This window comes from Artemia sp. Qi Xiang Cuo, chromosome 1, assembly GCF_049724085.1.
Source record: "Artemia sp. Qi Xiang Cuo chromosome 1, ASM4972408v1, whole genome shotgun sequence".
Taxonomy (NCBI): Eukaryota; Metazoa; Arthropoda; class Branchiopoda; order Anostraca; family Artemiidae; genus Artemia; species Artemia sp. Qi Xiang Cuo.
This window is the reverse complement of record NC_142794.1, coordinates 17,701,032-17,714,619: the sequence shown is the minus strand read 5'-3', so window position 1 is coordinate 17,714,619 and position 13,588 is coordinate 17,701,032. Positions and strand designations below refer to the sequence as shown.

The window sequence follows — 13,588 nt, the reverse complement described above, 5'->3', positions numbered from 1 at the left end:
GTGCATGTGTGTGTGTTTTTGTGTGTTCTTGTGTTAGTTTGTGTGTGTTTGTGTGTGTGTAAGTTTTTGTGTGTGTGTGTAATTTTTTTCGTGTTTTTTTATTTTTTCTTGTGTGTTTGATTTTTTTTTTTATTTTTTTGTGTTTGTTTTTTTTTGTGTAAGTTTTTTTGTGCATGTTATTTTTTTTGTGAATGTAAGATATCTTGTGCTTGTGTAAGTTTTTTGTGTGTGTGTGTGTGTGTGTGTGTGTGTGTATGTTTGTGTGTGTGTGTTAGTTTGTGTGTGTGTGTAAGTTTTTGCGTGTGTTTGTTAGTTTTAGTTAGTGTGTGTTTAATTTTTAGTGTGCAAGTGTTATTTTTTGTGTGTGTTAGTTTTGGCGTGTGTGTGTAAGTTTTCGTGTGTTTGTGTGTGTGTGTAGGTATTGTGAGTGTGTGTGTGTGTAAGTTTTTTTGCTTGTGTGTGTGAGTTTTTTTGTGTTAATGTGTTAGTTTGTGTGTGTGTGTGTGTGTTTGTGTTTTTTTTTAATTTTTGGCGTGTTTTTTTGTTATTGTGCGTTTTTGTGTTTTATGAAGATTTGTGTGTGTGTGTGTGTGTGTAATTTCTTTTTATAGTTTTTTTTTTTTTGTTAATTTTATTTTTATTTTTAATCTTTATGTTTTTGTGTGTGTGTGTGTGTTTGTATGATTTTTTTTGTTATTTATTTTTCGTGTGTTTTTAATATTTCTTGTTTGTTTGTTTGTTTAATTTTTGTGTTTGTGTGTGTGTGTGGAAGTTTTTTTGAGTGTGGGTGTGTTTATTTTTGTGTTCATGTGTAAGTGTTTGTGTGTGTGTGTGTGTTTTTGTTTATGTTTTTGTGTGTGTGTTAGTTTTGGCGTGTGTGTGTTTTTTTTTGTGTGTTTGTGTTTGTAAGTTTTGTGTGTGTGTGTGTGTGTGTAAGTTTTTGTGTGCATGTAAGTTTGTGTGTGCTTTTAAGTTTTAGTGTGTGTTAGTTTTGTAGTGTGTGTGTTAGTTTTCATGTGTGTGTTATTTTTCGGGTGTGTGTGTGAGTTTTTGTGTGTGTGTGTAAGTTTTTGTGTGTGTGTAAGTTTGTGTGTGCATGTATGGTGACCGGGGGAGGACCTTTGGGGCCCAGGGAGGGGCGTTTGGGGATCCGGAGGCCCTTGAGGATTGAGTGGTCTTTTGGGAGCCCGGGGGACCTTTGTGGACCGGGGAGGGCCCTTGGGAGCCCGGTGGTCTTTTGGGAGCCCTGTGGGCCTTTGGAGGTCCGGGGGGAAGTTGGGGGCCTGGGGGACATTTGGGGCCCGGTGGTGGGCCTTTGGGACCCCGTGGGGCCTTGGGGAGCTGGCTGGGGGTTGGGGGGGCCCGGGGTTGGCCTTTGTGGCACCGGGTGGGCTTTGGGGGGTCTGGTGGACCTTTGGGGACCGGGGAGGGCCTTTGGGGCTCGGGTTCGGCCTTTTTGGGGTCTGGGGGCCCTTTGGGACCCCGTTGGTCCTTTGGGAGTCCGGTGGACCTTTGGGTGCCGGGGACGGCCTTTGGGGGTCGGGGGGGCCAGGGGGGAGCCGGGGGGCCGTTGGGGGACGGTGGGTGGGCCTTGGGAAGCCTGGGGAGGGCCTTTGGGGGGCCGGGGGATTGCGTTTGGGGGTCGGGGGGGGCGTTGGGGGGCTCCGGAGGCCCTTTGAGACCTTGGGGGGCCTTTGGGGGGCCGGGGGCGGGCCTTTGGGGCCCTGGGCGGGCCTTGGGGGCACTGGGAGGGCCTTTGGGGCCCCGGGAGGGCCGTTGAGGGCTTGGGGGACATTTGGGGACCGGTGGAGGGCCTTTGGGATCTTGTTGGTCCTTCGGGAGCTCGATGGGCCTTTGTGGGGCCGGGGGAGGGCCTTTGGGGGTCTGGGGGGGCGTTGGGGGGCTCGGGTGGCCCTTTGAGAGCGTGGGGGGCCTTGGAGGCCCGGGGGGCTTCCTTCGGGGCACAGGGAGGGCAGTTGAGGGCCTGGGGGACATTTGGGGACCGGTGGAGGGCCTTTGGAATCCCGTTGGTCCTTCGGGAGCTCGATGGGCCTTTGGGGGCCCCGGGGATGGCCTGTGGGGGTCTGGGTGGGCCTTTGGGGGCTCCGGTGGCCCTTTGAGAGCTTGGGGGCCTTTGAGGACCCGGGGGCTTCCTTCGGGGCACAGGGAGGGCAGTTGCGGGCTTGGGGGTCCTTTGGGGACCAGTGGAGGGCCTTTGGGATCCCGTTGGTCCTTCGGGAGCTCGATTGGGCCTTTGGGGGACCCGGGGATGGCCTTTGGGGGTCTGGGTGGGCCTTTGAGGACCGGGGCTTCCTTCGGGGTTGGGGTGGGGTATGAGAAGCCTTTGGGGTTGGGGTAGAGGACCTCACAACACTGTTAAAATACAACTTGTGTATTATAACGACCACACTCAAAACCTCTTCAAAAATCTCTTCAAAAATCACCTTTTAAAGTGTCTCTAGCTGTTTCGCCGAAATAGTTCCATAAAATAGCTAAAACGGTTTCGCCAAAATTAACCCTAAACGGAATTTCGGCATGTTCCTTTTGTTTGGCATCTCTGTGCCAATGCATTTCAAATTATTTGGAAACCTTTTCGCGCGCTAAGATCAATACGTCTGCTCGGAAACGATTCTCTTGTTAGAAACAACAAATTAATTTCCCTTTCGTGAATCAATTCTCTATAGAACAACAAATTAATTCCCCTTTTGTGCCAATCAATCAATCATGACATCATGTGTGATCTAACTGTTTCTCGGTGACAATTCTCTTTGGAAATGCAAGGACATTAATTAACTTGACGTCATCTGTCAGACATTAATTAACTGTTTCCCGGAACCTCATAACATCTGGCTCGAATAACAATAACAAATACTATTTCAGGATCATAACATCTGCCTCGAACAGGAAGGAAGTGCCATTAACTGTTTCTCGGAACCTCATAACATTTGGCTCGGAAACAATAACAAATGCTATTTCTGGATCATAACATCTGCCTCGAACAGGAAGGAAGTGTCATTAACTCTGCTTCGAACGGCAATAACATTGACCCCATTAACCACGTGTTCTCCCTAATGACTCTATTCAAAATGACAACAACATTGACATTGGCATTTTGCCTCGGAAACAACAACAACAGTGGAATTCGCTAAGAGCGTGCCAAAAACACACCTAATGAAAGAGGTCATTGAACGATTACGCAATCATTCTCACTAATGACTCTCTGCCCATATATGGAGTGGGGTCACGAGCTCATGAGGCATCTCTACTACCGTGAACGACGTGACTAATGGTCAAAATATCATCATCCTATTCTACTATAAATATGTTTGAACCTTTAACGACTAACTGCCCCCAGGGTATGAGAACTTAATGAAGAATAATAAGGCCTACATTAGTTTTTCTTCTTTTACAAGAAAATTGCGATTTTGATTCTGGCCTTATTATGCTGTTATTAGAGCTGAGATTGGAGATGAGATTGTATCCTGCCTTACACCCCTCATACCCGGCAGCAATGGCTGACTGTGCATAGAAAGATCAATATAGTCTTTAAACTAAACTGGTTTTGTTGGATATAGTCTCTTCGTAACAAGTTACTATTTCTCCTTGCTAGCCCCAAGCAACGACATTTTCTACCCCATGCTGCCAACTCAGTAATTAATACCAGGAAGAAGATCAAATTAGTGCTAGTGCCTTGCAGAACTAATTGATTTAACAGTTCATTCCTGCCATTTTTTACCAGTGCCTATAACAAAATGCCTTAGGACTAGGTTTGTAAATGACAGCGACATTTAATTTGTGATTTTGTATCTAAGACTATGAAAGCTGTCTTTAAACAAATTATTTCTGATTTCGGAATGGTTTTTGTACGGTCCTACTTTTTTAACACAGTACATGATATTCTGTTTATTTTACAGCTGCGTGGGATCGGACTACTTTATAAACGAGCAATCATTGTGTTTAATCTCTTTAATCTGTTTGTCTTGACATTTTAATTCAGATTCAACTCATCAATCGACAAAATCAAAGTTTTTCCGCGGCAACTGCAAGCTCAAGTAATTTCTCATAGCTAAAAAAATATATATATTTGTCTTCTTGTAGACAGAAACAATTTTGACTGGTGGACTATCTTGTGTTCATACTTGTAATTAAAACTTCTTTCTAACAACTATTGCATGGGAAGACTAAATGTCGAGAGTATACCTACCTCCCTTTAAAAACATCCTGAGCTATCACATTACTCGTAAATATATTTCTGATATCTTTTATCTTCTTTGACCTATACCGTCAAAGCTGGGTAAAACCATTTGAAAACTTTTGTTACTTTTTTCTTATATTATCTTCTTTTTACCTTGTTTATTAAAGAGCATTAACGCATTGTGGTCAATATGCATACGAAACACCTTTTTTTATTCTTATAATCCACAGCCTACTCTCATTGCATCATTTTTTTCTCTCCTTTTTTGGCTCAACATGATCACATTTTTTCAAGTGAGTGTTGTTTCTAGGCTTCTCAGATATACTTTTCAATCAGATTAATTATAGTGATTCCTTGAGCAATAAGATAGTAATCGAAATTCTGCTTATACAAGCATTATAAGATCGGATTTATTTGTTGTTGTTTTTCTTTGCAATGTTAGCCTTTTTGGGCTTGTAGTGCAGTTTTTTTTTGTCTTAGATTTAGGCAAAACGTTTGCGCTAAAAACAAACTTTAAAAGAGATTAAAATAATAGATTTGCTCGAAAACATGTATCAGAGGCAACGCTATAGCGCTGCCTATAGTGAAGGCTATATGGCTCAAATGTTTTATTATTATTAATTATTTTTTTGTTCCAGAGGCACTTCATATGGAAGGGGTCGTGATAGAAACTTCAAAGGGAGCTCATTCGATTGGAAATCGAGAGTTCTAGTCCCCTTTTTAATAGTCAAAAGTGATTGGAGGGAAACTAGCCCCTCCCCTCCCCCCACGCCCATCATTCCCCCAAACACGTCCAATCAAAATTTTGAAATAGCCATTTTGTTCAGCGTAGTTGATTTCCAGATAGAAAATATGGTTTTGAGAAGGACACTCCCCCACAACCACAAGAGTTTTAAGTTATGCCTTGGGGGGACATAGGGTTTTTATAGAAGGCTTTGTCGCAGAAACTTCAAAAAAAAAAGACTCATTCGATTGGAAATTCAAAGGGCTAGTGCCCTATTTAATAGTCGAAAGTGATTTGAGGGCAACTAGGCCCCCCCCCATGCCCATCATTCCCCCAAACACCTCCAATCAACATTTTGAGACAGCCATTTTGTTCAGCGTAGTTGATTTTCAGATAGAAAATATGTTTTTGGGGAGGACACTCCTCCACAACCCTCATGGCAAAGGTTTTAAGTTATGCCCTGGGGGCATATAAGGTTTTTATAGAAGGTGCTGTGGTAGAAACTTCAAAAAGGCTCATTCGATAGGAAATTGAAAGGGCTAGTGCCCTTTTTAATATTCGAAAGTGATTGGAGGGCAACTAACCCCCCTCTCACGCCCACCTTTTCCGCAAACATATCCAGTCAAAATTTTGAGATAGCCATTTTATTAAACGTAGTTTTAGGTTATGGAAATTAGGTCTTTGAGGATGACAACTCCCCCAGAGCCCTCAGGGTAAGGGTTGTAAGTTATGCCCTGGGGGCATATAAGGTTTTGTATAGACAACGGTGTCGTAGGAACATCAGAAAGGGCTCATTCGATTGGAAATTTAAATGGCTAGTTCCCTTTTTAATAGTCGAAAGAGATTCTAAGGCAACTAACACCCCTTCCACGCCCACCATTTCCCCAAACACATCCAAACAAAATTTTGATATAGAAATTTTGTTCAACGTAGTTGAAAGTTCGGGAAATTATATTTTTGAGCAGGACACTCCCCCCACAGTCCTCAGGGGCAAGGGTTATAAGTTATGCCGTGGGGGCATATATGGTTCTTATGGAAGGAATGCTCGTATAAACTCCCGAGAAGGCTCATTTGATTGGAAATTGAAAGTTCTAGTTTACATTTTAAAAAGATATTGTCAAAAGATATTGGAGGGTAACCAGCTCCCCCCCCCCCGAAAAAAAAACCTTTCTTCCCAAATGCAGCCAATAAAAATTTGAAGTTAGCTATTTGTTTAAAATAGTTCAAAGATCATATAACAAAAATTCCGGTGTCGACACAACCAACCAAGGCCCGGGGGCAGACGTAGTAAGTTATACAATAGAGCCCCCCAGGGCACAGGGCACAGAAGGCATTCTAAGTTATGCCCTAAGGGTTTGTATGGTTCTTATGAAATGGATGCTCATATAAACTTCATAGAGGGCTCATTTGATTGGAAATTTAAAGTTCTAGTTCACTTTTGAAGAGCCAAGAGAGTTAAACTAGCCCCCCCCCCCATGCTCTTTTTCCCCAAACGTCCGCTACAAATTTTGAGATAGCACGTGTTTTGGAAATTGTTGAAAATTAGATAACAAAACGCCCCCCAGATCCCGGGGGGTAGGCGTGGTAAGTGTTGTCCTGGGGGCGTATATGGTTCTTATGAAAGGGATGCTCGTATAAACTGCAGAGTGGGCTCATTCGATTGGAAATTGAAAGTTCTAGTTCAATTTTAAGAAAGATATCCGATAGATAGTCAAAAGATATCCGAGGGCAACTAGTCCCCCCCCCCCATAAACACCCTTTTTTCCCCAAGCCTATCTGATAAACTTCTTATAATAGCCATTTCATTAAAAATAGTTCAAAGGTCAGATAAGAAAAATTCCTGTGTCGACGGAACCCGCCAGGACCCGGAGGCAGGCGTTATGAGTAATAATTTTGGGAGCATATACAGTTCTTATGGAAGGGATCCTCGTATAAACTTCGGTGAAGACTCATTTGATTGGAAATTGAAAGTTTTTGTTCACTTTTTAAGAGTCAAAAGGTATTGGAGGGTAACTAGCCCCCCCCCTCCTCCACGCCCTAAATGCATCAAATAAAAATTTTGAGATAGACGTTTTGTTAAAAATAGTTCAAAGGTCAGATAACAAAAAACTCCGGTGTCGACACAACCTCCTAGGGCCCAGTGGCAGGTGTTGTAAGTTATGCCCTGGGGGCTTATATGGTTCTTATGGAAGGGATGCTCGTATAAATTACAGAGTGCTCATTTAATTGGAAATTGAAAGTTGTAATTCAATTTTAAGAGTCAAAAATGATTGGAGAGCAGCTAGCCTCCCCCCGCGCTCCATTTGTTTTTTTCCCAGAGGCACTTCATATAAAAGGAGTCGTCGAATAAACTTCAAAGGGGATTCGATTGGAAATCGAGAGTTCTAGTGCCCTTTTTAAGAGTCAAAAGGGATCAGAGAGCAACTGGCCCCCCAAGCCCTTTTCCCCAAATACATCTGATAAAAAATTTGAGGTAGCCATTTTGTTAAAAATAGTTCAAAGATCATATAACAAAAACTCCTTTACGCTTGGTCATTTCGTTAAACATTTTTCAAAGGTGAGATAAGAAAAACTCCTGTGTCGACACAACCCCCCCCCCAGGGCCTGGGCAGGCGGTGTAAGTATTGCTCGGGGGCATATATGGTTCTTATGGAAGGTATGACCGTATAAACTTCAGAGAGGTATCATTTGAATGGAAATTAAAAGTTGTAGTTCATTTTCTCAGAGTAAAAAATGTCGGAGGGCAACTATCCCCTCTCGCCCTCCACGCCTTTAGGTTTATCGGAGGGATAAACCCATCCGATAAAAATTTGAGGTGACCTTTTGGTTAAAAATAGTTCAATCATGAAATATTAAAACTCCAGGGTCGACACAATCCCCCAGGGCCCGGCGACAGGCGTTGTAAGTTATACTCTGGGGATATATATGGTTCTTATAGAAGGGATACTCGTATAAACTTCAGAGTGGGCTCATTTGATTGAAAATAGAAAGTTCTAGTTCACTTTTAAAGAGTCAAAAGAGACCGAAGCTTAATTAGTCGCCACACGTCTTTTTTTCCCAAACCCATCCGATAAAAATTTTGAGATAGCAATTTTGTTAAAAATAGTTCAAATCAGATAATGAAAACTCCGAGGTTGACATAAAGCCATTTTTTCACTTTGATATCAGCAGATACAAATACCTTTTAAAATTCAAGCTCAAAACGATCAGAAATTACTATTAAAGAATAAATGAAACCCAAAACGAACAGAAATTAAATAAACAATCATAGCAAAAACATAAAACAAGTAATAATGTAAATAAATAAATAGATCTTAAAGCGACTAACGCTTAGATTGAATATGAAAATCAAGCTTAAAACGAAAAAAAATATTTTCCTATTGAAGTATAAATGAAACTTAAAACGAACAGAAATTAAATAAACAATCAATGCAAACAAACATACAATAGATTTTTAATGTAAATTAACATATAAATCTTAAAACGAGTGAAACTTAAATTGAATATGCAAATCAAGCTTGAAACGAACAAAAATCACCACAAACAAGAGTTTGGGTATGACCTCCTTCTCTCGCTGTAAAAGTCTAAAACCTACTGCGTCATTGGCACTTTACTGAAAACCAATTTTATCACAAATATTTTCTTTTGTACTTAATATTGAAAATAAACATTAAAATTATAGTAAAATTTTGAACTGATGAGCTTTCAACAATTAATATCATTATACATTAAATATTCAGTTTAATTTATTAGCCCTTTTTAAAGTTGTTAAAGACGAATATAGTTTCCCTGCAAACAAGTGTTTGGATACTGCTCCTTTCCTAACTGTAAATAAAACCAAAAGCCTACTGTGTCATTGGCGCTTAACTGAAAACGGATTATATTACAAATATTTTATTTTCCAGTTCTTACAGTATTGAAATAAAAATACAATTACAGTGAAATAAATTCTTGAACTGATGGATCTTTCAACAATTAATATCATTATATATCAAATATTCAATTTGATGTTGTTTATACTTTCCAAGACTGCTCAAGACGCATATAGTTTTCAGTAAAGCGCCAATGACGTAGTAGGTTTTAGACTTTTACAGCGAGAGGAGGGGGTCATGCCCAAACTCTTGTTTGCGGTTATTTTTGTTCGTTTCAAGCTTGATTTGCATATTCAATTTAAGTTTCACTCGTTTTAACATTTATTTATTATGTTATGTATTTGTATCTGCTGAGCTTAAGTTTAAAATGGCCTTTACTTTTCTTTGAAAAAATTATTTTTCAGAAAAGTTTTTTTTTAATTATTTTTTGTTCGTTTTTGATTGCATTTCCAGAAATACCACTGGGGGGGGTCTTTTTTAATAACATATCTGATAGTTTCAGTTTTAAAAATCAGGTTCACAAGTTTTCATCGTCATAATATAGAGATGCCAATTAGGGAGAGGGACAGGGAAGAATCACCACCCCCCCCCCTTTATCTAGAAAATTAACTTTTTATATTTTCATTAAAAAAAATATAAAGAAGCAAAATGTATCCCCACCCGTAGATTTTGAATCACCTTTTTTTTTTTATCTTCGTCAATGCAAAAATGAATAAAAGTTCTTGACCCTGCCCCTACATTTTCGTGACTTATCACTCCTGACATAATATGACTGTACCTGACTCATTAAATCGATACGATATATTCATTTCTTCTTGTGTTTTATAGCATACATCCAAGGAAGAGAAAACTTGTGAAGAAATTTGTCAGTGAAGGAAGATTGGAGTTCACTTCAGGCTCCTGGGTAATGACTGATGAAGCAACCACACATTTCTATTCTATGCTTGACCAGATAATTGAGGGTATGCTACCCTTTGCTCAAAGAATTGCTGGGAATGTTAAATATAATCGTTATTATATATAGTATTCAGGGATTAACCAAATAGAAGCTATTATTAAAACAAGACAAATTATCAAACAGTTCGAGGTAACGACAAATAAAAATTATTTTTATTTGTCTTACTTCTCTTTGCTGACTCAATTTTACATGTGAACATGTTGCTGGGGAATTGTCCGGAAGAAATTTTTAGTGGAGTTGGAAATTTTATGTAGGATTTTTCCATGGGAGGGGATCCACGGGAGATATCATCCATTGGAAATTTTTTGTGGGGGCAACTTTCTACTGGGGTTTGGGTGATTTTCTGGAAAAAATTTCCACGAAGGAGGGATTTCTTGCATGTCTTAAAAACGATCAGTAATCTAAGTCTTTTTCAAATGAAAGTATGCCAAGGAGTATTTTCAAACGAGATTGCCCGCAAAAAAAATTTTCTGGGGGAATTTCAGTGAGGATAGAATTATCTGGGGGAGAGAATTTTCCCAGGGGGATAGGATATTTTACGTGAGAGGAAATTTCTCTGGACGAGTTTGATTTCCGTACATTATTCGAAAACTGATCGTAAATTAAGTAAAAAAAATAGACTCTTTCAGCGGAAAATAAACAGCAGCATTGAAACTCAAAATGAACGGAAATTTTCCGTATGGGGGAATAATTACTAATTGCCCCTCCTCGATACAACGCTCTTCGTGCTAGAGTTTGGCTTTTTGATTCAGTTCTTTGAGAACAACTCCAAAAAGACAAGGGCCGATTAACTCAAACAGGAAGCTCATTTTTAAGTACTAAAAGACTTAAGCGTAAAGGGTGAGGTATTGAGGATTTTATGTTGATAATAATTTTAGTTGGAAGAAACACATAAATATGATTTCTTTTAAACTTGCACGAGATCTTGGAGTGATCCGGCGTTTGAAACACGTGTTACGAGTTACCTTTAACTGTTTTAAGAAATGTATATCATACTGTTTTTCATCCTTTTATTGTTTATGGTTGCTGTATTTATGCATCTAATTTTTCTTCAAATATTAAAAGACTGCAGATTCTTCAGAATAAGGCGCTTCGAGTATTAGGTGAGTTTGTTCAGTATGAGCAGACGCGTGAATGTTTTTTAAGTTTTAGAATTTTAAATTTTCAGCAGATCAGGGACCATCAGGCGGGAGTGGTTACTTACCAAGTGCTTAGTAGAATATCTCCAGAATGTTTTAGAGATTTTTTAAGTTTAATTCTGATTATCATCATCATAGGACTAGAGGTCGTGGAAGCTTAGTCTCAGAAGTAAGGAGCACGGGTCGATCTAGTTTTGGAATTAGAAATTATGCAGTTAATTTGTGGAATGGTTCCCGGAGAGCATTAGGGAGTCAGAAAACCAGTTTCAGTTTAAAATTAGATTAAAAGTTTTTTTTTTTGGGAATTAAATATATATATATTTTTTTTTTTTTTTTTTTTTTTTTTTTATTCGGGAGAGTTAAATTGTATTGAATAATGTATTACGGCAATTAATTGGCTAAAAAAAGTCTTCCTACTTTAATAACTGAAATAAATAAGCACTTGAACAAGGTCTAGACCTTACTCATCCATCCAGTCTCCTAGGACAAAACAGTATATCCAATCCGATAATCAAGTCCAAAATAGAGCAAAATCATCAGCAATAAGTATAAGTCATTGTCCCAAAACCAAGCTATAGCACCTTAAATTTACAACAATTTGATATTCCCTAGGTGATTACCACATATCAGGGTTCATCAGATGAAAACTCATTGCCTAAATGGGTTTCAGCGCTGAAATTCCATTACCCAGCAAAAATGAGCGCGCCATGCCATAATATGGCATACCCCTGTGTAGTGACACCTATGGAATAACTATATATATATATATATATATATATATATATATATATATATATATATATATATATATATATATATATATATATATATATATATATATATATATATATATATATATATATATATATATATATATATATATATATATATATATATATATATATATATATATATGCTTTTGGGTTAAAGGGATCCCATTGAACAAGAAAGGATTGTAAAATTGGGTTTCCCTGAATTCGGGCCTCGGGATGATTTTTTTTTGTTTTTGATTAGCTCAAAATTTATGTCTGAGGGCACTTGGACAATGTGGGTCCCAAACAAAAATAAAAATGGAAAAAAAATACTAGTTATCCTGAAAACATGGCCCCAAAAACGCCAGAAATATATTTTTGTTAACAGTCTGAAACTTAGAACCAATAGTCCACAGTCCATAAAGCCCCCTAAAACCAGAGGTTATAAAAGCACCGAGGAACTTTTCTCTTCTAAGGGCGTTCGAGTCGTAGGGTCTAGGGGACCCCAATGGTTAGGAAAAAATTGAAAACAAAAACTCAATTCCCCCAAAAGTGGGGGCCCAAAAGGAGTCCAAATTGGTCCCTTGATTTCTGCATATACATATTACATTAGCTTTAGTAATTAACAAGAAATAGTTTGGATTCCAAAGTTTCTTGTAAAGAAGGTTTTGCCGGAAAAATATGTCATATGAAATTTTCTTTGGACAATACGGCTGGAATTAGAAAAGCATGCTTGATTTCACTCAGAATCAAATAAAATTTTCGTTCACTATTTGAAAAAAACGGCAAAGCCAATTGAAAATAACTGTTTTCTATTTAGTTAAAAAAAAACCTGGAATTCTCAGCTCCTAAAGTCAGCTCCCCTTAATTTTTAGCTCTTAAACTTTCCGTTTTCTCATTTTGAACCAAAGAAATGGAAGAAATATTTGGGCATACATTTTCCGAAACCTTCCTTTTTTAGACAACCTTATATAGAAAATTCACACCTTATTCATTATTTTTATGTATAAAAATTTATCAGCCTTCTTACCCTCTTCTAAAATGAAAAAGGAAAGCTAAGTGAAATTATACAACATAAAAATAAGGGAGCCGTCAAACATTCCGTAAAATATTCTACGAAATTCAGATTAATTCCTTTCCATATAAGCGAATGTAAGAAAGTTATATAATCAATCTTTGAAGTCCAAAGTAATTTATCAGCTTCAGATTCATGTTGTATTTATTTATTCGAAAATCCTCTTTCTATCAGTAAAAAAGTTTCTTTTTCTCAACATTCAAAGCAATCTATAGCTCCAAAATTGTGTCTGTCACCACTGAAGGGTAAAAACAGGCTATATAATTTTCTTCTTCTGCTGACTTCTACTCAAATAAAATCAAATTGATAATGTAAATGAATGAGTGATTCAATGAATCAGTCTTTTCTTCTTATACCAAAAGCAAGCTAGTGTGAGACGAAATAAACAAACGTTTAAAAATTTAAATATAAAGAAAAAGGAAAAATCTTGAAGAGTAAAGTTCGAACAGAGATAGAGAGAAAGGGAAGAGACAGGGTTCTGCTACAGCAGAAAATTGGGGGAATCAGAAAGAACAGACTTGCATTAAAAGAATCGCACTAATTTTTAAAATATATAATAAAACAGACGATTTTAATTTTGAAATAGTTAATTTTCCATTTCCTAAAAGTAATATACATTCGAATATAACATATCCATCGTATTTTTCCCAACTATTTAGATATGCAAGAATTTGTACTAAATAAATTGATTTTAAAAATAGGTTTAAAATACTTAGCAATAAGCTATTCGTAAGAGGTTTTTCCGCCAATAAACGTGCTTGGCAATTTAAAAAGCTTTGTTTTCAGTATAATCAACTTTTACATAAGTATAATAAAAGTTATCAAGATATTTTGAATGATATTTTGCGGTAACCTGTCGGAAGAATATGTTTT

General features: G+C 38.0%; 1 protein-coding gene across 4 annotated transcripts in view; it reads left to right on the top strand.

The window, feature by feature from the left end:
- Positions 1–13,588, top strand: part of alpha-Man-IIb (alpha-Mannosidase class II b) — a 147,954-nt gene that overhangs the window by 91,645 nt on the left and 42,721 nt on the right. For all 4 annotated transcript variants that reach the window (XM_089091697.1, XM_089091627.1, XM_089091798.1 and 1 more), the window contains exon 5: positions 9,620–9,753. In XM_089091697.1, coding sequence (XP_088947823.1) covers positions 9,620–9,753 — 134 coding nt within the window. The remainder of the gene's footprint in view (positions 1–9,619; positions 9,754–13,588) is intronic.